At 38.9% G+C, this 26,224-nt stretch overlaps 1 protein-coding gene across 3 annotated transcripts in view; it reads left to right on the top strand.

Moving 5' to 3' along the window:
- suclg2 (succinate-CoA ligase GDP-forming subunit beta) overlaps positions 1 to 26,224 on the top strand; it is a 225,093-nt gene that overhangs the window by 69,867 nt on the left and 129,002 nt on the right. For all 3 annotated transcript variants that reach the window (XM_061874945.1, XM_061874947.1, XM_061874946.1), the window contains exons 3-9: positions 7,063 to 7,162; positions 10,141 to 10,231; positions 17,359 to 17,511; positions 21,552 to 21,641; positions 22,249 to 22,345; positions 24,440 to 24,601; positions 25,023 to 25,165. In XM_061874945.1, the coding sequence (XP_061730929.1) occupies positions 7,063 to 7,162; positions 10,141 to 10,231; positions 17,359 to 17,511; positions 21,552 to 21,641; positions 22,249 to 22,345; positions 24,440 to 24,601; positions 25,023 to 25,165 (836 nt within the window). The remainder of the gene's footprint in view (positions 1 to 7,062; positions 7,163 to 10,140; positions 10,232 to 17,358; positions 17,512 to 21,551; positions 21,642 to 22,248; positions 22,346 to 24,439; positions 24,602 to 25,022; positions 25,166 to 26,224) is intronic.

Raw genomic sequence — 26,224 nt, 5'->3', positions numbered from 1 at the left:
AAAACATTCATGAAGTTTGGTTCTTTTATGAATTTATTGTGGGTCTACTGAAAATGTGACCAAATCTACTGGGTCAAAAGTATATTTATATGGTATGTATCATGGGTGTCAAACTCTGGCCCGCGGGCCAAATTTGGCCCGCCGTGTACTTTCATTTGGCCCTTGAGGCAATATCAAATTAACATTAGAGCTGGCCCGCCTTTTTAACGCCACATTCACCGCTAATACTCATACTCGTCAACCCTCCCGATTTTTCCGGGAGACTCCCGAAGTTCAGTGCCCCGCCCGAATTTCTCCCGATTTCCCCCCGGACAACAGTATTGGGGGTGGGCCCTAAAAACACTGCCTTTGGTGTTCTATACAATCTGTCGCCATACAAACAGCGTGCTGGCCCAGTCACATAGTATATGCAACTTATACAGACAAACAAGTGAATGCAATGCATACTTGGTCAACAGCCATACAGGTCCCACTGAGGGTGGCCGTATAAAGAACTTTAACACTGTTACAAATATGCGCCACACTGTGGACCCACACCAAACAAGAATGACAAACAATTTGACAGAACATCCACACCGAAACACAACAGAACAAATTCCCAGAACCACTTGCGTCACTAACTCTTCCGGGACGCTACAATATACACCCCCGTTACCACCAAACCCCGCCGCCGAAAAGAGGCATTCAATTTTTTTAATTTTTTTTTATTTTATTTGATATGCCATTGATATTTTTTAATTATTATTATTTGAAACTTGATTTTGCATGTCACTATAAAGTTATATAAGCCTTGCTTCTTCAATATTCAATGCAAAACGTGTTAATTTGTTCAACCTTGGCCCACGGCTTTGTTTGGTTTTAAAACTTTGGCCCACTCTGTATTTGAGTTCGACACCCCTGGTATATATGGTTACATGTCCCTTGGCAGGTTTCACTGCAATAAGGCGCTTTTGGTAGTCATCCACAAGCTTCTGGTTGAATTTTTGACCACTTCTTTTGACCAATTTGGTGCAGTTCAGCTAAATTTGTTGGTTTTCTTACATGGACTTGTTTCTTCAGCATTGTCCACACGTCAGGACTTTGGGAAGGCCATTTTAAAACCTTAATTTCGGCCTTTCTTTACCAGTTTTGACGTGTGTTTGAGTCATTGTCCTGTTAGAACACCCAACTGCGCCCAAGACCCGAACTCCGGGCTGATGATTATTGGTTGTCCTGAAGAATTTGAAGGTAATCCTCCTTTTTCATTGTCCCGTTTACTCTCTTTAAAGTACCAGTTCCATTGGCAGCAAAACAGGCCCAGAGCATAAAACCACCACCACCATGCTTGACGGTAGGCATGGTTTTCCTGGGATTAAAAGCCTCACTTTTTCCCTTCCAAACATATTGCTGGGTTTTGTGGCCAAACAGCTCCATTTTTGTTTCATCTCACATCACACGGTCAAATATAAGACCTTCTGGAGGAAAGTTCTGTGGTCGTCAAACTTTCAAACAGTACTTTTTCAGTCCATTTGACAATATATTTAAAGGTGTTTGAAGCATAATATCAGCAACAGCAGTATCGTACCTTGATACAGAGATCAAGGTAAGTGTTGTATGAGCACACGTTTAATCTTGACACACCTCTACAGACGCTGGAAAGCTAATGTTCTAAAATTTAAAAAATATATATATTTGTCTATTTTGTTAGGAATTCTGTGCATTTTTTTATCATGCAAAAGATTAGCAGCAAACTGTTCTTAATTTAATGATGTATGCAAATATAATACAAATGACCTTGTAGAAATTCTAGTTGTGACTGTCCCTGAAAGTGGAAAGTAATGCTCTAATTGCTGGGGAAAACATCAATTGCATTTTTCATTCTAGGTTTACGTAGGTGTGTTTTCCACACAGGGTTGCAGCTAACTACTTTCTTTCACATCTCATGTTGTTATAGCCACACTGATGTTGTGTGTGATCTGGAGAGTTACTGTGTGTGTATTATAACTGTGAAAAAGTGATGCAGGAGGCTGGGCTGTTAGTGTGCTTGTTTGTGTGTGTGTGGGTGCGGGTGTGTGCGCGCGCTTGCAAAGTGTTGTACTCTCAGGTAGGATGGTGTGACAGTTGACAGTTTGTTATTGCTCTCAACAACTCAATACAACCCATTGATGAATGCCATAATATACAGTGGGGCAAAAAAGTATTTAGTCAGCCACCGATTGTGCAAGTTCTCTCACTTAAAATGATGACAGAGGTCTGTAATTTTCACCATAGGTACACTTCAACTGTGAGAGACAGAATGTGAAAAAAAAATCAAGAAATTCACATTGTAGGAATTTTAAATAATTTATTTGTAAATTATGGTGGAAAAGAAGTATTTGGTCAACCATTCAAAGCTCGCACTGATGGAAGGAGGTTTTGGCTCAAAATCTCACGATACATGGCCCCTTTCATTCTTTCCTTAACACGGATCAATCGTCCTGTCCCCTTAGCAGAAAAAACAGCCCCAAAGCATGATGTTTCCACCCCCATGCTTCACAGTAGGTTCATCCGCGGTCCTTTCCAAGGTTTCTCATTGTCCCATTGGGTTGAGTTTTTCCTTGACCTGATGTGGGATCTGAGCAGAGGATGTCTAGACACTCGTGACTTAGGGCTGTATAAATAAACATTGATTAAATGATTGATTGATAGATAGACAATCATGCTTTCCTTTTAATTTTAAGTGATACTGGTGGTACATATGTATGTTGTAATCTTTCACGTGTATCACGGACAATAATGCATTTTCTAATATTCAAAAATAGTTTTTTTTCCTGTTATCTGTATGGTTTTATGTTGATTTTTAACCGCATCATTGCTCCCTCAACCTGCTGTATATTGTCTCATGTGCTGCATGATAAGGAAGTTTAACACCTGCCTTATCACAACCCTATTAATTGTTCTGCACAAGATACATGTTTTTTGATACATCTTGACTTTCCCCATTGCATCCCTTTTTATTTCACAATACACCTCTTGCTTCATTATCAAGCGTTGCATTTCCAAACTCGAGGTAGATCATTCTTAAATTTCTTTTTTCTTAAGTTATTTCTTCTGTGTCATCCCTCTCTGCAGCTCATGCCCGCAAGGCACTTTATTTCATCTAGCTTTGAACTCTTTTTAATTTCGCCAAGTAGCGGTTTTTATTAACATATTCATTCATTTATGACTCCTCTTTAACCACTTTTGCGTATAGGCAGACCTTTATTCCTCCATTCTTTTTTCTTTTTTTTTTTTTTCTTCTCCCCAGCAGCTCTCGACTCTCCACTAAGAATGGGTCTCACTAGTGCAATGTTAGTTTAATCCCTGCCACACTGTCAGAGACTATTTTCTCCGCTTCTTTTTCTTGCAATGGTTGCAATGCAGTTTTAGGCCTGCCTTTGTGACTCGATCCTCAGAATCTGTCTTTCCTTTACTGGCATTTGAGCTTGTTTCCTGCCTCGAGGGTCAAGGTGTCCATCTCGCCGTGGCATATAACCAACATGTCCATGTCCCACCTGACGGGAACAACCTGTCAACGGCTGAACTTCTCCACTTAAATATCCTTCCCTTAAACCATATTTCATCAAGGACACCGATTTGTATTTGACTGGTAGTATTGCATTGCAGAAGTAGAAGAGACGGCTGGGTGGAATTGTGAATTTTAGCTCTTGTAGGGTGAAAATGACAGCAAAGGAGAGAGTGTGTGATTTCACATGTACACCAAGGTCAAGTTTTAAAAACTTCTATGTATGAGTACAGTCGTGGTCAAAAATTGTAAAGAACATAATGTCAAGACTGTCTTGAGTTCACAGTAATTTCTACAATACTTATGTTTTTGTGATAGTTATTGTTGGTCACAAAAAACTTTCATCAAGTTTGGTTCTTTTATGAATTTGTTATGGGTCTACTGAAAATGTGACCAAATCTGTTGGGTCAAAAATATACATACAGCAATGTTAATATTAAGTTACATGTCCCTTAGCAAAATTAACTGCAATACGGCACTTTTAGTAGCCATCCACACTCTTTTGGCTAGCTTCTGGTTGAATTTTTAACCACTCTTCTTGACAAAATTGGTGGAGTTCGGCTAAATTTGTTTTTTTCTGACATGGACTTGTTTCTTCAGCATTGTCCACATGTTCTAAATGGTGTTTAAGTCAGGACTTTGGGAAGGCCATTCTAAAACATTAAAGGGGAACATTATCACAATTTCAAAAGGGTTAAAAACAAAAAAATCAGTTCCCAGTGGCTTGTTGTATTTTTTTAAGTTTTTTTCAAAATTTTACTGGTCCCCCAATAATAACCCTAAAAAAAGCTTTAAAGTGCTTGATTTTCGCTATTTGCGATGCGACTATCCATTTCCCTGTGACATCATACAGTACTGCCAATGTAAACAAACAATGGCAGATACCACAGCAAGATATAGCGACATTAACTCGGATTCAGACTCGGATTTCAGCGGTTTAAGCGATTCAACAGATTACGCATTTATTGAAACAGATGGTTGGAGTATGAAAGTATTGAAGAAGAAACTGAAGCTATTGAGCGAATACCTATTGACGCTATTCATAGCCATAGCATGGCCGAATAGCTGCGTTAGCATCGCTGGTAAAATGTGCGGACCAAACGATCAGGACTTTCGCATCTTGTGACATTGGAGCAACTTAAATCAGTCGATTGGTAAGTGTTTTTTTTGCATTAAATGTGGGTGGACGGAAACGTAATATAATTGCAAATACATATTCGGGTTATCCATACATCTCTGTGCCATGTCTGCTTTAGGACCGCCGGTAAATAGCATGTTAGCAACGATTAGCTTAGCATGTTAGCATCGATTAGCTGGCAGTCACGCCGCAACCAAATATGTCTGATTAGCACACAAGTCAACATCAACAAAACTCACCTTTGTGATTTCGTTGAATTTATCGTTACAAATGCATCGGCAGGTTATCCATACATCTCTGTGCCATGTCTGTCATCGCCAGTAAAATGTGGAGACACTTTGGTACATTCAATGGGGGTCTGGCGACAGAAACTTTCGCATCTTCGGGCCAGTGGTGCAACTTGAATCCCTCCCTGTTAGTGTTGTCACACCCTCCGACAACACACCGACAAGGCATGATGTCTCCAAAGTTCCAAAAAATAGTCGAAAAAACAGAAAATAACGGAGCTGAGACCCGGTGTTTGTAATGTGTTGGAAATGAAAATGGCGGCTGTATTACCTCAGAGACGTCACGTTCTGAGGTCATCGCAAAAAGCGATAAAAAGAAAGGCGTTAAATTCGCCAAAATTCACCTATTTAGAGTTCGGAAATCGGTTCCAAAAAATATATATGGTCTTTTTTCTGCACCATCAAGGTATATATTGACGCTTACATAGGTCTGGTGATAATGTTCCCCTTTAAGACCTCCGATTTTGGGAGGTGGGGTGTGGGGGGCGTGGTTGGGGGCAGGGGTGTTATTGGGGGCGTGGTTAAGAGGGAAGGAGTATATTTACAGCTATCCATCCATCCATTTCCTACCGCTTATTCCTTTTGGGGTCGCGGGGGGCGCTGGTGCCTATCTCAGCTACAATCGGGCAGAAGTCGATGTACACCCTGGACAAGTCACCAACTCATCGCAGTATGTGTAGAAATCTTTATTTATAATTGAATCACTTGTTTATTTCTCAAAAAGTTTTTGGTTATAGTTATATCTTTTTTTCCAAATAGTTCAAGAAAGACCACTACAAATAAGCAATATTTTGCACTGTTATACAGTTTAATGAATCAGAAACTGATGACATAGTTCTGTATTTTACTTCTTTATCTTTTTTTTTCAACCAAAAATGCTTTGCTCTGATTGGGCGGTACTTGAATTTAAAAAAAATGTTCACAGGTGGTACATCTCTGAAAAAAGGTTGAGAACCACTGCTCTAAAAGCCGTAGATATTATTGTCAAATACTGTATGCATGCACAGTAGATGGCAGTACTGTCCTGTTTAAGAGTGTCACAACATTGCTTTTTATGGCAGACGAACTGCTTTACGCTAGACGAAAACATGACTGCTGTTGTTGTGTGTTGTTGCCGCGCTGGGAGGACGTTAATGAGACTGCCTAACAATAAACCCACATAAGAAACCAAGAACTCGCCCTCGATCATTCTACAGTTATAACATTTTTGGGCAGGCACTGTGTTTATATTGTGGGAAAGCGGATGTGAAAAAAGGCTGTCGACACGTCACTCGGGTCCGCATGGAGCTGGAGGAGGCGTGGCCTCCAGCTCCGCCTGAATTTCGTGAGAATTTCGTGAGAAAATATGTCCCGGAAGGTTTTCGGGAGAGGCGCTGAAATTCGGGAGTCTCCCGGAAAATCCAAGAGGGTTGGCAAAAAATGGAGGTAATCCTCAATTTCCATTGTCTAATTTACTCTCTGTAAAGCACCAGTTTCATTGGAAGCAAAACAGGTCCAAGAGCATAATACTACCACCACCATGCTTGACGGTAGGTTGGTGTTCTTGAGATAAAAAAGGCCTCAACTTTTCTCCTCCAAACATATTGCTGGGTATTTTGGGCAAACGCCTAAAGTTTTGTCTCCTCCGACTACAACATTTTCCTCCAGAAGGTCTTATCTTTGTCCATGTGATCAGCAGCAAACTTTAGACCAGTCTTTAGGGGTCGCCTCTGGAGCAAGGACTTCCTTCTTGCATGGTAGCCTCTCAGTCCATGGCGATGCAAAACGAGCTTGTTTTTTGTCACATGTTTTTTTGTGAAAAACAAGTATGTGTTCCAATCACTATCACAAACAAATAAGAATTGTAGAAATTATTGGAAACTCAAGACAAGTGTATGTAAACTTTCGACCCCGACTGTATGTGAGCCGTATGCATATAGACAGGTTTGTCTTCTAGGTTTATGAGTATTTTCTGCCCCACACTAGTACCACATATTCCAGTTGTAGTCTCCTCTTCTTTTCCTCCCTGAATTAGATGAGTAGCACACTCAAGGGTGGACTCATAGGTGCTGAACTTGTTTCATAAACGTGCTGTCCTTGTATGCATTATCCTTATCCCTCTCTTGTTTTCTCAGATGCCAAAGAGATCGTGCTGAAAGCTCAGATTCTGGCCGGTGGGAGAGGCAAGGGTGTGTTTGACAGTGGCCTCAAAGGCGGAGTGCACCTTACTAAGGAGTGAGTACGCCCCTTTATGAATACGTTATTTTTATGTTTTTTTTTCCATTCGAGTGAGGTTGCCCTCGAGACAAAAATGCAAAGTCAGATTTATCTGGGCTAAAAAGAAATGCCAGCTTTTTTTTCGCGTTTTACTGCAGCATTTTTTGCAGGAGCAGTGATATATTTGTGCCATGTTGAGATTAAAGTAAATGTATTAAATTCTCAATTGAGAGCTCAGCTTGACATTTTATGCATGTTATAAACACTTTTCAGATGATACATAGTGATGTACTACACATTATTTGCTCCTGTGCGTGTCTTTAATTCACTTTAAAAAAGGCAAACTCATATGATTTTTTAAAAATAAGAAAATTAAAGTCATTGACAGTTGCTTTTTGCAAGACTGTCCTGGCCAAGAGGCGCAACCGCAGCTTTAAAAACACATTATTTAACACCAGGAATGTGGCGATTGAACGTCCACTAATCAGTATTTGCAGAGTTTTTGGGAAAAAGTACATGATCACTATTGACGATTAATGCTTTTAATGGGGATCACAAACACAGATTCCCTTTGGCTGACATTTTATTTATTTTTAGTCCTTTAGGTAGCAGCTAAATAAATGTTTCCATACACAGTGTGAAGCCCTTCCTCTAAGCTACTAATTATCACGGCAAACTGATTTTCTTACTATCTTAGCTATCATTATCATTATCATGGAGGAGAATGCTGTACATATTTTATGCCGATGGCAAGCCGGAAAGACAGACAGATAGATGGATAGATAGCTACTTTAAAGGGGAAAATTGTTGTATTTTTTGAAATTTTTTTCTAAATTTTACTGGTCCCGGAATATCCCTAAAAAAGCTTTAAAGTGCTTGATTTTCGCTATTTACGATGCGACTATCCATTTCCCTGTGACGTCATACAGTGCCGCCAATGTAAACAAACAATGGCGGATACCACAGCAAGATTAGCGACATTAGCTCGGATTCAGACTCGGATTTCAGCAGCTTAAGCGATTCAACAGATTACGCATGTATTGAAACGGATAGTTGGAGTATGAAAGTATTGAAGAAGAAACTGAAGCTATTGAGCGAATAGCTATTGGCGCTATTCATAGCTATAGCATGGCCGAATAGCTGCGTTAGCATCGCCGGTAAAATGTGCGGACCAAACGATCAGGACTTTCGCATCTCTTGACACTGGAGCAACTTAAATCCGTCGATTGGTAAGTGTTTTTTCGCATTAAATGTGGGTGGAAGTAAACGTAATATAGTTGCAAATGCATCTGCAGGTTATCCATACATATCTGTGCCATGTCTGCTCTAGCACCGCCGGTTAATAGCATGTTAGCATCGATTAGCGTAGCATGTTAGCATCGATTAGCTGGCAGTCAACATCAACAAAACTCACCTTTGTGATTTTGTTGACTTTATTGTTGCAAATGCATCTGCAGGTTATCCATACATCTCTGTGCCATGTCTGTCATCGCCGGTAAAATATGCAGACACTCCGTTACATTCAATGGGGGTCTGGCGGCAGACACTTTCGCATCTTTGGGCCAGTGGTGCAACTTGAATCCCTCCCTGTTAGTGTTGTTACAGCCTCCGACAACACACCGACGAGGCTTGATGTCTCCAAGGTTCCAAAAAATAGTCGAAAAAATGGAAAATAACAGAGCTGAGACCCAATGTTTGCAACATGTTGAAAATGAAAATGGCGGCTGTATTACCTCGGCGACGTCACATTCTGACGTCATCCCCTCCAGAGCGATAAACAGAAAGGCCTTTAATTCACCAAAATTCACCCATTTAGAATTCGGAAATCAGTTAAAAAAAATATGGTCTTTGTTCTGAACCATCAAGTTATATATTGATGCTTACATAGGTCTAGTGATAATGTTCCCCTTTAATAATACCCATGGGGAAATTTAGGTATATCTCATTGCTCACATAATGAAATATGTACTCGTTAAAATAATGAGAATACAAACTATAAAACCAGGCTAAAATAAAGATGGAGCATTGGTTACATATAAAAAAAAAGTTAAAAATACTGCAGTCTCACTATCATCAAGAAGGTTTGCTAAAATAACCGCTAAGCAAGCATTAAAACTCACCAACAATAAGTGTCTAGTAAGCCTATCTCAGCTGCATACGGGAGGAAGGCGGGGTACACCCTGGACAAATCACACGGCCAACACAGATAGACGGACAACATTCACACTCACATTCACACACTAGGGCCAATTTAGTGTTGCCAATCAACCTATCCCCAGGTGCATATTTTTGGCGGTGGGAGGAAGCCGGAGTACCCGGAGGGAACCCACGCAGTCACGGGGAGAACATGCAAACTCCACACACAAAGATTCCAAACCCGGGATTGAACCCAGGACTACTCAGGACCTTGGTATTGTGAGGCACATGCACTAACCCGTTTCACCGTGCTGCAGTGGAGGTGTAATTATCCGAAGTGTCAGTGGCTCTTTTAATGCATACCAATCTGTGTGATGGAAACAGTCCACAAGCATAGGAATAGAGTCCCATAATCACACGGTTCTGATTTTGGGTGTATAGCGTGGATGCAGCAGGAGTGAGAGGTGGCTCAACAACCCCAGGTAGGGGTAGGCCTGTACGGATCTGCTAAATTGGTATAGACCCAGTCAAAGTTCCATCTAAGTTTTGTGATGTGATACTACTCAACCAATCAAATCGGTCCATTCCAGGCACTAAACAAACATGGTGTGTCTAAGAAAATACAATTGGACAACGGAAATTGAGCGTTTCAATTTTCTCAAACTCGATGTTTTTTTTTAGTTAATACCCGTTGCATAGACTGCCTATGGTTGTGGTCCTCACACTGTATTGCGTTGATGCCCAATTTGTCTATTGAGTAACACTTTGTTTTTGTGTTTGATTTTCCTTAGCATTCTTCTTTTGTGAGCAGGTTTTTTATGAGAAAAGTTACAATAAAACTTATATTACCTGTCCTCTAGCCCTGCTGTTGTTGGTGAACTGGCCAATAAGATGTTGGGTTACCATCTAACTACCAAGCAGACACCTAAAGATGGAGTGAAAGTGAAAACGGTAAGTTGTTAGAGTTGCAGGGGGAATAATGATACACTTCCTGGCCCAAAAAAAGGTCACCACTAGGGGTGTGGAAAAATCGATTCGAAATACGAATCGAATCGAATACGTAGTGCGATTCAGAATCGATTCTCATTTTTTCTTAAATCGATTTTTATTTTTTTATTTTATTTTATTTATTTATTTATTTATTTATTTTTTAATTAATCCAACATTTCTACACAGCAATACCATAACAAGGCAATCCAATTCCAAAACCAAACCTGACCCAGCAACACTCAAAACTGTAATAAACAGAGCAATTGAGAAGACACAAACACGACACAGAACAAACCAAAAATAGTGAAACAAAAATGAATATTATCAACAACGGTATCAATATTAGTTATAATTTCAGCACAGCAGTGATTAAAAATCCCTCATTGACTTTATCATTAGACATTTATAAAAAAAAAAAAGAATAATAGTGTTACAGTGGCTTACACTTGCATCGCATCTCATAAGCTTGACAACATACTGTGTCCAATGTTTTCACAAAGATAAAATAAGTCATATTTTTGGTTCGTTTAATAGTTAAAACAAATTTACATTATTGCAATCAGTTGATAAAACATTGTCCTTCACAACTACAAAAGCTTTTTAGAAAAAAAATCTACTACTCTGCTAGCATGTCAACAGACTGGGGTAGATCCTGCTGAAATCCTATGTATTGAATGAATACAGAATCGTTTTGAATCGAAAAAAATCGATATATTATCGAATCGTGACCCCAAAAATCGATATTGAATCGAATCTTGGGACACCCAAAGATTCACAGCCCTAGTCACCACCTAGATTTAAATGAGCTAAAAGGTACCCCCGTCTTCCATGTTGTAATTTTTAGCGCTTCCATATCGAGTCTACTGACGGATGTAAGTTAGAACTATATGCTACTTTTTTATTAGAAATGGCAACAGTGAAGGATTTTAGCATGCTACATACGCACAGTCGCGATCAAAAGTTTCCACACACTTGTAAAGAACATAATGTCTTGTTTTGAGTTTTCAATAATTTTTACAACTGTTATATTTTGTGATAGAGTGATTGGAGCACATACTTGCTGGTCACAAAAAACATTCATGAAGTTTGGTTCTTTTATGAATTTATTATGGGTCTACTGAAAAGGTGACCAAATCTGCTGGGTCAAAAGTATACATACAAAATTGGTGCAGTTCAGCTAAATTTGTTGGTTTTCTGGCATGGACTTGTTTCTTCAGCATTGTCCACACGTTTAAGTCATGACTTTGGGAAAGCCATTCCAAAACCTTAATTCCGGCCTGATTTAGCCATTCCTTTACTCCTTTTGATGTGTGTTTGGGGTCATTGTCCTGTTGGAACAACCAACTGCGCCCAAGATCCGGGCTGATGATTTTAAGTTTTTGAAGTAAGAATTTGGAGGTAAAACTCCTTTTTCACTCACATTTTTGATACTCGCTAAACACATATTCTTACAAACACTCGAGTGTTGTCATAGAGATGATATTTTGACTAGGTTTTTGCAGAAGGTCCTTAAAACCATTAGAGAGCTCCTGTAACAATGACACAACTCAAGACAAATAGTAAAAGTAAAAGTCTGGCCTCCTAGTCCTTAGCTTTATGAAACTGTGGCCCCCTAAACAATTAAGGCTATATCTACACTAACACCGATAACCCTTCAAACAAATAATTATTTAACCTAAGTCCCGTTTCAGCCACACTAACCCATCGTTTAAGATCTCCCTCCACGGAATTTATTTTACACGGGTAAGTGCGCCGTGTATTTCTTGAATCTCCGGCTCTTAGCTTTGTATGGACTCATCGATTGTTTACAAACTGAGTTCGGAGAGGAAGTGACGCCAGAAAGACCGCGCCCCACACAGGGACTGACCTCAGAGACAACGCGCCACAGCCAGCTTCATAATAAAGTAGAGCTGGGCGATATATCGATATATACGATATATCGCGGGTTTGTCTCTGTGCGATATAGAAAATAACTATATCGTAATATTTGAGTATATGTTCTCACACAGGACTTTTAGCTGCGGGCGTACACTTCAGGCTCTCCTCGCTCTTTCCCGAGTCTCCTTCTCAGACAAGCAGGCGCACATTCTTACATACGTCACAAATTGTCACATCATACATGCCCTCGCTTAGCAGAGAGGTAGCGGCGTGGCTAACGTTAGCTGCTAACGTAGCCGTACGAGAGAAAGATGGTGCGGATCTGATAACAAATGAAGAAGGAATTAATTCCCAATAAAAACAGCAGGGTTTCCATCGTCTGGCGGTGGTTCGGCTTCAAGTGGGAATATGTCGAACAGACAACCGTAATTTGTCAAGTGTGGGGGAAAAAGCGTTGCTATAAAAAATAGCATTACTGCTAATATGTAGCATTGTTTGTAAAGTCACTCGCTAGAGAATGAAGAGAATTTCATAACCTCAGTAACATACCACATAGTGAAGGACGAATTTGATATCCTATTATGCAGCTCATTTTTATTTGACACTTAAAATGTCTCCGAGAATCTTGCAATTTATGTTTTGGAAATGACTTGAATGTTTGTGCCATTGCTTAATAACTTTAATAAATAAGCTTTTGGTCAATTGACTTAGTTGTGATTTCCCTCTCCGCATGAAAGTTTAAAAGTAGCATATATGGATGCAGTATGAAGAAGAATGTTTTAATGTATACACATACTGCTGTGTTTATATGCATTAAGTGTTCATTCAAAGCCAAGTCAAATATTGCACTATATATATATATATATATATATATATATATATATATATATATATATATATATATATATATATATATATATATATATATCGCGATATGGCCTAAAAATATTGCGATATTAAAAAAAGGCAATATCGGCCAGCCATATGGTAAAGCGTTTTTGTAACTCTGAGCTAACCACTGGAAATATGGAGGAGAGTCATCCAGACATGATTACCTTAAGAGAAAACGATTGCGGCTCTTTCTAATACAACACTTCTCAGACGGCAAGACAACTTTCGAATGTCCAGGTTAGCTATGATTCTACTTAGCGAAAAACTTTGTCCATTGGTCGAAGGAGAGACAACGAGAATGCAGGTTCCTGTGAATGTGATAAAAAAGGTAGCGTGTGCTTTGTATTACATACCTGTCTGCCAAGGAAAGGCTACAGAAAACATTGAATGCTTTTGGACTAGCAAAGCAGACTGTATCAGTTATTGTCCACCATGTATGTCGCAGACTCAACGTTGAGGTCCAGAGTATATAAAGTCACCAAAATTGAATGGACAACGAAGGTGAAGGCAAAAGAGTGAGGAGTATCCTGACCAGATATCTAGATCCTTAGATTGATTGTTGTAAAATGTTCTTCATCACATTGTGTACGTTCACATGTCCATTAAAAATTGTATTAATTTATGATGTCTCAGGTGTGATTCACTACAATAGGGATCCCACAGCACATTGGATTCCAGTTAATTGAAATACCACAACACTTGATATTGTTCAGATAAGTTAAGTTTAATTTAAGAACTTGCACATAAAGCAACACTGGAGGTGACTCTGACATGCGTATTTTTCGCGAATGCATACTAGGTTGTGTTGCGCCAGCTGACGTAGAGGGGACAGGGTCTTAAACGACCATTGTGTGTGTGTGTGTGTGTGTGTGTGTGTGTGTGTGTGTGTGTGTGTGGATAAGCATAAGGTCAGGTGGGATTTACCCTGGATAACCTTAGCCGGCTTAGTGTAGAAGGACCCCAAGTTTAAATAGCCCTGTTGTAAGGCATCACCAGGTAAGCTCCATCATTGACCAGCGTTGAAGGACTAACAGAGTGTGGTCCTTTTTAGGTAGTCTAAACTTGTTCAGTCGTATGACAGCCATGAGCTTAACTGTCAACTTTCCAATGAAGCCTGAATTCACTTCCAGGCCTGACTGCGCCTAAGAGCGAACAGCACTTGTGCATCTACATGCATTTGCTGTCAGAGGGCTGATAGAGGGACGGGCAGAGACGATAAGTCAGGGGTACAAAATACCTATAAACAAGATGTTCGGAGCTCCCCTTTTAAAGGGCGAAGTCCTCCAAGGTTATTTTGTTCTAATAGCTTGTCTGAATAAGGCATGGAGATGAGAATTGAAGATAATCAATTTATTTTACAAATGTAAGTACAAACATTAGCAATACTTGCGCTGTAGAGTAGATCAAGCTCTTTGAAGTTTGACGCGTTCTCTATCGATGCTCCCACTCTTTAGTGCTATTGTCCATTCGAACATTCATCCCAAGTGGAGTGGAGTTCAGCTAACGAAACCGAAAGTTAACCATGTCTGCTTTCCCTGCATCTCGTACCTCGCGCTTTTTGCCACTATCGAAAAAAACAGTTAAGATACTATGTGTGTATTTGCAAAGATAAAAACACATGGTGTAATCTTTGTGTTTTGCACTCTGCTATAAAGTGGACAATATTCCGCCAATAAAGACAATAGAAACAAAAAGGAGAATGAGGGTTTTCACACTTCAACTAAACAGAACGGTCATAGGCCTACTTTAAACTACTCTGAGGCAAAATCTGAATAACCACAAAATTAGAAAACTGCCTTATACCACTGAGGTTAGATTATTTCAGTGTTTCCCACAGGTCAGGCATCTATTTGTGGCGGTGTGGTCGCGCGGCAGGGGGTGGGGGGGCAGCGGCGGTGGCGATGACCAAGAAGAACGCGGAGTTGGAATGTAATTACAACACTTTATGTACATATTTATATACATATTTATATAATATGTAACTACAAGCTCCATTCACAGACAGAGTCCCATTGCTTTTATGAGCGGTCAAGCGAGTCAAAAGCCGGGGGGGGAAAAAAAAAAAAATAAAATTATATATATACATATATTTTATTTTTTCATTTTTTATTTTTATTTGTGGCGGCCGTAATTCTTTCGTGGCGGGTCGCCACAAATAATTGAATGTGTGGGAAACCCAGCACTCTACATTTCCTTAATTTTGAAACCCCTTTGAAAACAAGATGCTGCAATTCAAGGGTTTATCCTAAATACAACTTAAATTGAAATTTTCTAGGTGTTGAATTGGAAGCAGAAAGAACAAGTGGCGCACATATAAAATTCTGTCCAATAAATCCTCCTGTCCCTTTTTCTGCATTTTCAAATGTTTTCCTTTGTCTCTGTCGGACTTTTTAATGTACTTCTTCTCTAAGGCCATGTCTACACTAAGTCGTTTAACCCATAAGCCTAAGACCCGTTTCAGCCACACTAAACCAGCGTTTGAGGTGCCCCTCCTCAGACAAATACGTGTAATTCTTGAATCTCCGGCTCTAACTTTAAATGGATTCATTGATCATTTACAAAGCGAATTCGGAGAAGAAGAGACACCAGAAAGACCACGCCCACACAGGAAGTGACATCAGAAAGAACGCGTCTCAGCCAGCTTCATAATAAAGCGGTTTCGGAACTCGGAGCAAACCACTGGAAATATCTAGGCGAGTCATCCGGACATGCCCGTGTTTCTCCTTCCGTCTGTACAGACGCTTGTGGAAATCACACATAAATACCTTAAAACAGGGGTGTCAAACTCATTTTAGATCGGGGGCCACATGGAGAAAAATCTACTCCCAAGTGGGCCAGACGGATAATATCACGGCACGATAACTCAGAAATAAGATTCAGATTGTTTTCTTTGTTTGAAAATAGAACAAGCACATTCTAAAAATGTGCAAATTATAATGTTGTTGTTTTTTACACGTACATGTTGTGGTTTATAGTATTGTACCTTTATTTGTCGTTATTTGTACTTTCTGAATAAATAATGTGATAATGTTCATCAGTCAACTCATTGGTGTTAATTTTCAATCCATCAAGATAAAAAAATAATATCAAAATCAAATTACACGATGTTATTTATGTAGTTTGCTCATTTTCCTCAACTGGTGCACTAACATCATGTGGTTTATTTTTTTTATTTTACATATGTTGCATCATCTACACAAATAATTGCTATTGCAAAATGTAGTGGACACATTTAGAACAGCAGTTTCCTTCATTCCCAAATTTGGTAAATTTTTATACTCAGCAAACTAATCACGCGGGCCGGATAAAACCTGATTGCGGGCCGTACGTTTGACACCCCTGCCTTAAGAGAAAGCGGTTGCCGCTATTTGGGATACAACACCTCTCAGACGGCAAGAGAACTTTCCAATGTCGGGTCGGGTCAGCTGTGATGCTACTTAGCGAAAAACTTAGTCCATTCGTCGAAGGTGCAACAACAAGAATGCGAGCTCCCGTCGATGTGATAAAAAAGGTAGCGTGTGCTTTGTATTACCTGGCTGTCGAGGAAAATGGCAAATGCATTTGGACTGCCAAAGCAGACTCTTATCAGGTACTGTCCGTCATGTATGTTGCGGACTCAACGTCTAGGTCCAGAGTATATAAAGTCACCAAAAACAAATGGACAATGAAGGTGAAGGCAAAAGACTGAGGAGTGTCCTGACCAGATATCTAGATCCCTGGATTGATTGATGGTAAATGTTCTTTACCACATAATGTGTCTAATAAAGATTTGATTAATTTATGATGGTTCAGGTGTGATTCACTATATTATAACCCCATAGCACACTGGATTCCAGTTAATTGAAATACCACTACACTGGATATTGTTCAGATAAGTTACATTTAAGAACTTGCACACAAAGCAACACTGGAGGTGACTATTATGTGTGCATTTTCCGCGCATGCGTACTAGGTCGCGTTGCACCAGCGGACGGAGAGGGGCGGGGGTCATAAACGGTGGCATCGTTGTGTGTGGACACGGATAAGGTCAGGCGTGATTTGGCCTGGATAACCTAAACGGAGCCTAAGTAGATATTCTTAATGTCTTCAAATTATTTCTTGTCTGCCAATTTTTACTTGTGCTTATTGTATTTGATTAAGTGCTGAAATGTGGTATTTTGTGAATCCTCTGCAATACCATATTTGCAATGCCCTGGGGGCTGTCAGCAAATTGTCTTTCATCAAGGCCACAGTTTGTGACCTCTATGCAATTAAAAGTGTGGTATTGAATGCTACCACAATCATTCATCAGCCAACGCTCTCCTTCTGTCCATGTCCAGGTGATGGTCGCTGAGGCCTTGGACATTAGCAGGGAGACCTACTTTGCTATTCTAATGGATCGTGCCTGTAATGGTCCTGTCATGGTTGGAAGTCCCCAGGGAGGTATGGATATTGAGGAAGTAGCAGCCAGCACTCCAGAACTCATCTTTAAGGTATGCTAATAGTGGTGAACATAAATGGAGGCAACCACACATCCCTTTTCCAAGGACCTCCTAATGACGCTATTGACAATGTAAACTAGGAGTCAGCAAACTTTTTGAAACCAAGAGCTATTATTGGGTACTGATTAATGCGAAGGGCTACCAGTTTGATACACACTTAAATAAATTGACAGAAATAGCCAATTTGCTCATTTTACCTTTTAATAAATAAATCTATATATATAAAAAAATGGGTATTTCTGTCTGTCATTCCGTCGTACATTTTTTTTCCTTTTACGGAAGGTTTTTTGTAGAGAATAAATGATGAAAAAAACACCTAATTGAACGGTTTAAAAGAGGAGAAAACACAAAAAAAATGAAAATTGAATTTTGAATCATAGTTTATCTTCAATTTCGACTCTTTAAAATTCTAAATTCTACCGAAAAAAGAAGAGAAAAACTAGCTAATTCGAATTTTTTTAAAAAATTTAAAAAAGAATCTATGGAACATCATTAGTAATTTTTCCTGATTAAGATTAACTTTAGAATTTTGATGACATGTTTTAATTAGGTTAAAATCCAATCTGTACTTTGTTAGAATGTATAACAAATTGGACCAAGCTATATTTCTAACAAAGACAAATCATTATTTCTTCTAAATTTTCCAGAACAACATTTTTTAAAGAAATTCAAAGTACTTTGAAATAAGATTTCAATTTGGTTCTACAGATTTTCTAGATTTGCCAGAATATTTTTTTTTTATTTTAATCATAAGTTTGAAGAAATATTTCACAAATATTCTTCGTCGAAAAAACAGAAGCTAAAATGAAGAATTAAATCAAAATGTACTTATTATTATTTACAATAAAAAAAAATAAAAATAAACTTTAAAATTGATTTAAATTGTCAGGAAAGAAGAGGAAGGAATTTAAAAGGTAAAAAGTTATATGTGTTTCAAAATCCTAAAATCCTTTTTAAGGTTGTATTTTTTCTCTAAAATTGTCTTTCTGAAAGTTATAAGGAGCAAAGCAAATAAAAAAAGTAATTTATTCAAACAAGTGAAGAATAAGTCATGAAAATTTTTTGGGGGATTTTCAAATTCTATTTGAGTTTTGTCTAGTAAACAAATACAATTTAAAAAAATAGAGGCAGCTTACTGGTAAGTGCTGCTATTTGAGCTATTTTTAGAACAAGCCAGCGGGCGACTCATCTGGTCCTAACGGGCGACCTGGTGCCCGCGGGCACCACGTTGGTGTCCCCTGATGTAAACAATGAATAAATAAACAAATCTGCCATCTGTATTAGATACCTTAGGACTTTTTTATATTTAAGACATATCAGCTCAAATACATGTAGAACAGTACAAATACAATAAGACATGTTTCATTATTAGCGCTGTAAAGTGTAAGTGCACTTAGTTAAACTTTACCATAATGTTAATATTTTTATTATTGCTTCCTGCCTGCTATTAGAATTACTGGTGTAAACTAAGCTTTGTAACACTGAGCCCTGGCTTTATGGGTACATTTGCAAGCACCTGTAGACAGACCGGGCTTCACGGTGGCAGAGGGGTTAGTGCGTCTGCCTCACAATACGAAGTTCCTGCAGTCCTGGGTTCAAATCCAGGCTCGGGATCTTTCTGTGTGGAGTTTGCATGTTCTCCCCGTGAATGCGTGGGTTCCCTCCGGGTACTCCGGCTTCCTCCCACTTCCAAAGACATGCACCTGGGGATAGGTTGATTGGCAACACTAAATTGGCCCTAGTGTGTGAATGTGAGTGTGAATGTTGTCTGTCGATCTGTGTTGGCCCTGCGATGAGGTGGCGACTTGTCCAGGGTGTACCCTGCCTTCTGGCCGATTGTAGCTGAGATAGGCGCCAGCGCCCCCCGCGACCCCGAAAGGGAATAAGTGGTAGAAAATGGATGGATGGATAGACAGACCTTTGGTCGCTTTCCGCCATTGTTTTGCTATTCATTCATTTTCTACAGCTTGTCCCTTAATCCATATAACTGTCATCCACAACACATAGGTTGAGAATCACTGCTGTACATGCTATTGTTAAAGTGCTACTGTTACAACACATTGCATCACACACACTGAAATAGTGCATTCTAAACTTCCAAACTTGATTCCAATCAGAAAAGAACATATTATTATTGTATATGGTGTATATGTTGGTTTTACTCTTTGACTATCATGTTTGATTTTGAAAAATCTGCTCCGTGTCATTACTCGGGATGTTCATTATTGGGTTTCTTAACGATTTGACGATTTTGCTCACCACACTATTTCTGACAATGCAGCAGCTATTCCCTCAAACTAATGTCAGGTGACATGTGATATAAAATGAACACGTTATTCCTAATAGGTTGCTTTGACAGCTTCTACTGTTAGTCACTGGATGCATTCCACAGATAAACACTGCAAATATACTGCAGAATATAAAGAAAGGGTGCCATGTTTATTTGACACATTTCACTTGTCACAAATAGTCATGGAAAATAATGAGCAATAGTCAAGGTAATTAAGTTGTTCTACTATCAACAAAAACAACTAGTCTTTGAATACATTCACTATTAAGAATAATACTAATAACGATATAACTTGTAAAGCTGTACATTACTATCTAGTAAAAACATTTGCATAAAAACAAAGTATGAAACAATGTACTAATACAACTATTGAATCTATTGATCACTAGAGATTTACACTTTTTAACACTGGCCTTTCTTTCACACGGGAAGTAAACTAAATTTAAACATATATATGTTACTGTGTGAATTAATTATTATCAGTTTTAGACGTAGACGTGGAATTCAATATAAGCTTTACTTTTTCCTACTCCTTTTTAGACATGTTGAATTGTGCAAATGAAACCTGTTAAGCAGGTCTGAAATAAATCATATCATATCATACCATTATTAACTGGTAGTATAAGTCCCAAAACTTAGCATTTTTGTGTCTCCATGCGTCATTGACAATGTTGTTTCTTCAGGTGTTGTGATGATGACTTATCACAATTTTAGGCTATTATTGGTCAATACATTTTATTGGACATATAAAATGTATGTATGTGTGTGTATGAATATGTATATATATATATATATATATATATATATATATATATATATATATATACATACACACATATATATATATATATATATATATACATACACACATGTACATATATATATTTACAGTATATATATATATATATATATATATATATATATATATACATACACACATATATATATATATATATATATATACATACACACATGTACATATATATATTTACAGTATATATATGTACATATACACACATACATATATATGTGTGTGTGTATATATATATATATATATATTTACAGTATATATATATATATATATACACACACATATATTTATATATATATACATATACACACATACGTATATATATATATATATATATATATATATATATGTATGTGTGTGTGTGTCTTTTGTGTGTGGTAATGTGTGTATATATGTTTGTATATATATATATCTATGTATCTGTACCTGTATATGTTTATATATATTTGTTTATATATAATATATGTTTGTATATATATATGTGTATATGTATATGTTTATATATATTTGTTTAAATATATTATGTATATAAATGTTTATTATATATATGTGTGTGTGTGTGTGTGTGTGTGTGTGTGTGTGTGTGTGTATATATATGGTACGGGGAACATATGAAACAATAATTTTTTGCTTTTTAACTTAGGGTTGGGGTCAGGGTTGGGGTTATGCAAGACTCTTAGTCAATGGTGTATGGTTGTATAATAAGGCCATGCAAAATCAGGCATTAATAAGTACTTAATAATGACTAATTAACTGCAAATATGTTACTAATTTGCATGTTAATAAGCAACTAAATAATGGTTCATATGTTTCCTGTTTCCCATACTAAATCGGTATTATATATATATATATATATATATATAATACATTTATAAAATTGTGTGTGAGCCAATCACTGTGACCTTTTTTCTCCCCCTCCAAATTTCATAGGAAGTCGTAGATATATTTGAAGGTGTACAAGATGACCAGGCACTTCGCATGGCAACTAATTTGGGCTTCAAAGGATCTTTACAGAGACAGGTAATGAGCACCGTGGGCTATAAAGTCCCAATGCTGAAAGTATTCAGAATAAACTACAACGGTCACACACTGATATACTGTATGTACAATTTATTGTATACTCTGCATGCCTACAGACAGCAGCATGATTATTTATAGACCGATCAAACTTGCTATTATTAGTTTTTACAAAGGCGTGCTGTGACATGTCACGCTTGCCAGAGGGTCAGCTGTCACTGCTGGCAGTGATGCACGGTGTGGTATTTCCCTCAATTGCTTTTAAAGGGGAAAATATACCCTGCCATCAACTTTAATTGAAAGCAAAAACCTTTGTATTTTTATCCACATGAGCAAGAGTAACATTAAAATGCAAATCAGTCTGCAAAGACTTAAATTGTGTGTTACATAGATGGATAATTCTTAGATAAATGAGGTCTTCTCCTGTTTCCAGAAACGATGATAATTGCCTTTTGTTTTTGATCGAATTAATTCTGAACAAACTCAAGACTGTGACAGCGAAGGTGATCTGCCATGTTTTGTTGCTTTATTGGAGGCTGATTGGTGTTGGTTTGGCCGGCTGCTCAGAAGCGAACTATCTGGTAATTACTGTCCTCTGCGGACCTTGCAGGCAGCAGATCAGATTAAGAGGCTGTATGATCTCTTCCTGAAAGTCGACGCCACTCAAGTCGAAGTCAACCCGCTTGGAGAAACTCCTGAAGGGCAAGGTACCTTTTGTCATTGATATTTGTTTTTTCCTTTCTCAAGTGTTACTTGTTTTCTTTTGTTACGTGTGCCATTTTACAGATACTTAATTTTTCTGAGCTCTCAGACAATAGTTTAACTTTGTCGTGGTGACCTCTAAATTTTCGAAGTACCTCAACTTAAATAAAAAAATTAAATTGCCACTGATAGTCACACACACACACACACACTAGGTGTGGTGGAAGTATTCTCTGCCTTTGACCCATCTCTTTGTTCCACCCCCTGGGAGGTGAGGGGAGCAGTGAGCAGCAACGCCGGCCGGGCTCGGGATTCATTTTGCTGATTTAACCCCCAATTCCAAGCATTGATGCTGAGGTAATGGGTCACATTTTTATAGTCTTTGGTATGCCTCGGCCGGGTTTTGAACTCACGACCTACCGATCTCAGGGCGGACATTGTAACCACTACGCCACTGAGCAGATCATATGAATGCTGTCTCTTAAGTTGCCAGCAAAAATCTGAGTTACAAGCATTCCAGCCATTAGTTTGTGTGACAAATGCCTCAGTAAACCCTGTAACAGCAGACCAAAAAATCTGGTCTTTCTTGTTAGCATCAGCTGATAGCTAGAAATTGTAATAACTTTGTTTTCCAACCATGGGAAGGAAGAAAGTAAGTGTGAAAGAGTGCTGTAAATAAGTGGGTGATATTCAATTAATTAGAAAAGAATAGTTTTGTCCCGGTTGTATAACTGTGGAGCAATTCTATACCCTAGGCAAGATCCTTGAGGGTGCATGGGAGTTTGCAAAACTAGTCCACATCTGTTTTGTGGACTTGGAGTAGGCATTCAACTGTCCCTCGGGAAGTCCTGTGGAAAGTTCTCAGAGAGTATGGGGTATTGGACCGCCTGATTGTGGCGGTCCGCTCCCTGTACATTGTCAGAGCTTGGCAGTAAGTCGGACCTGTTGTCAGTGATGGTTGGACTCCGCCAGGGCTGCCGTTTGTCACCGACTCCCTTTACAACTTTTATGGACATAATTTCTAGGCGCAGTCAAGACGTTAAGGGGATACGGTTTGGTGGCTGCAAAAGTAGGTCTCTGCTTGACGCTGATGAGGACAACGAGCATGCAGATGCGCTTCCCTGAGGCTGTTTCCCCCAGTTTGTGAATACATGGTTTGGTTATGTAAACCAATTGTTGCAGCAGCTGTCCGGGTGGCTGGTTTCAGACGATCAATGAGCTGCACCTGCTGGATGTGGGTGTCCTAGGGTGGTGTGGTTAAATGTGGTCTGCCGTTGTGAGGCCGGTTGGATGTACTGCCAAATTCTCTGAAACGTCTTTGGTGCTTATGGTAACGAAATGAATGTTCAATTCACGGGCAACAATTCTGATAGACATTCTTGAAAACTTGCAACATCTGTGGCATTGTGATATGTGATAAAACCTTTTTTTTAGGCAGCCTAAGGCACACCTATACAATTATCATGCTGTTTAATCAGCATTTTGATATGCCACACCTGTGAGGTGGTATGGATTATCTGGACAAAGAAGACATGCTCACTAACACAGATTTAGACAGATCCGTGAACAATATTTGAGAGGAAAAGGTATTTTGCGTGTATAGTAAAAGTTTTAGATCTTTCAGTTCAACTCATGAAAAATGAAAGCAAAACAAACGTGGTGTGTTTATATTTTTGTTCAGTGTATAGCTTCACATTCATTTGGAATTCTCCATTTGAAATCAAAGTGACCTTACGAATAATGTACTTGGTATTGAACTTATACTAACTAGGCAATGTTTTGCCTGGTATTTTAGCAGGTATGCCTAATGATTGTGGTTGCTTTGAAAATCCCTCTTTTGAAGTGTAAAGGGGATACACACATAATATAATATATATCCCTTCAAGGCAGCAAAGAGGCAACCATTTATTAGCATGCTAACCCCTGAAAAAAATTATACCAGAAAGGCCATGGGAATACCTTAATAATTAATTAATTTCAGTTTTAAGGGTTTATAATTGGTTCCTTTTGCTTGCATCCCTCATCCTATTACCTCCGTGTATCTTCTTCTGTCCCCTGGCTAACACCAATATTGTCGACCTCTGTTGCCCCATGACTAGTGGTTTGCTTTGATGCCAAGATCAACTTTGATGACAATGCTGAGTTCCGGCAAAAAAACGTCTTTGCCATGGACGACATGAGTGAGAGTGACCCCACCGAGATGGAAGCTGCCAAGTGGGATCTCAAATATATTGGACTGGATGGAAACATCGCCTGCTTTGGTATGGAAACCATCAAAGCGCTCATTCTTCACATGCACTCGCTCTGACGTGTTCTTCCATAATAGAAATATCTCTTAATTCCCTTAAGTGAAAAGCTCGGACACAGTTAAATCCTTGTCAAAGTAAAGGCACCCTGGGCTCTCCTCTAATCCAAATTACAAGCAGTTTTCTGAAGACTCCAGAAGGGATGCCACCATAACCAATGCGTTGTAATTAGCGATAATCCACCCAGAAATTCTCCAGAGAGCTGGATTGTTAGCGTTCTCATTAAAGGCCCACATTGTAGTCATAAATCAAAGCTTTTACATCATACAGCGGTACTAACAGGTGCACTGTCTTCTTACCCCTTTGCCTCATAAACACACACCATTTTTCTTAGCACCATCGAATGAATGTTGATTCTGCGTGCTATCGTTTGCAGTGAATGGAGCGGGGCTGGCCATGGCAACATGTGACATTATTGACCTGCATGGAGGAAAGCCAGCTAACTTCCTGGATCTTGGGGGGGGAGTCAAAGAGAGGCAGGTGTACGAGGCCTTTAAGCTTCTTACTGCCGATCCGAAGGTAAGAACTGAACAAATACATACCTAGACATTTGCTAAAGTGTAAAAGAAGATGTCCTACAGTGGGGATAATTCAGTATTTGTAGGGATGGGTACCGAATTCGGTAATAGTTTATGTAAAATCAAACAGTACCATATTTCAATACTTTTGTTGTTTGTGACGTCACGCCTGGTTGTAGAGTGGTCACCGGCTCAAACACTTGGCGAATAAGCAAGGACTCAAGCAGCGCTCAAAACGTGCCTTGCCAAACTTCCCTAGGTAATGTTTCAGTTGTCCACACCAACAAAGCAAGTACGCCTGATACAAAAGGCTTGAACTGACAGTAACTTTTCCAAAGTGCTTTAGCTCGATGCTAATTTACATTGGCTTTGCCATTTACATGCTACCGATTAGCAACTTTACATGGCGATTTCAATGCTTCCAAATGTGGTAATGAAAACTAAAACTAAGATGCACATTAAAATCAAACAGATGGTTTGTTGTAAGTATAACACTTACAGTATAAACACTTTGTAGGACTCAATTTAAGACATGACTGGCACATTCAGTCCAGGACTACTTACTAACTAGGTAACACACAGTAGCCTATACACTACTGCCATCTAACGCCTTGGAATTGCAACTGCATGCAAAATCTATTACATAATACTAGCAAATGAGACTCAGAACTATTTGTGCGATGAGGTAGGGGGTGGTGGTGTTTTAGCGGGGTGTGTATATATTTTCATGTATTTCAATCAATCAATCAATCAATGTTTATTTATATAGCCCCAAATCACAAATGTCTCAAAGGACTGCACAAATCATTACGACTACAACATCCTCGGAAGAACCCACAAAAGGGCAAGGAAAACTCACACCCAGTGGGCAGGGAGAATTCACATTCAGTGGGACGCCAGCGACAATGCTGACTATGAGAAACCTTGGAGAGGACCTCAGATGTGGGCAACCCCCCCCCTCTAGGGGACCGAAAGCAATGGATGTCGAGCGGGTCTAACATGATACTGTGAAAGTTCAATCCATAGTGGCTCCAAGACAGCAGTGAGAGTCCCGTCCACA

Source organism: Nerophis ophidion, linkage group LG16 (genome assembly GCF_033978795.1).
Source record: "Nerophis ophidion isolate RoL-2023_Sa linkage group LG16, RoL_Noph_v1.0, whole genome shotgun sequence".
Classification (NCBI taxonomy): domain Eukaryota; kingdom Metazoa; phylum Chordata; class Actinopteri; order Syngnathiformes; family Syngnathidae; genus Nerophis; species Nerophis ophidion.
The sequence above is the reverse complement of the archived record's forward strand: the minus strand, read 5'-3'. Positions and strand labels throughout refer to the sequence as shown.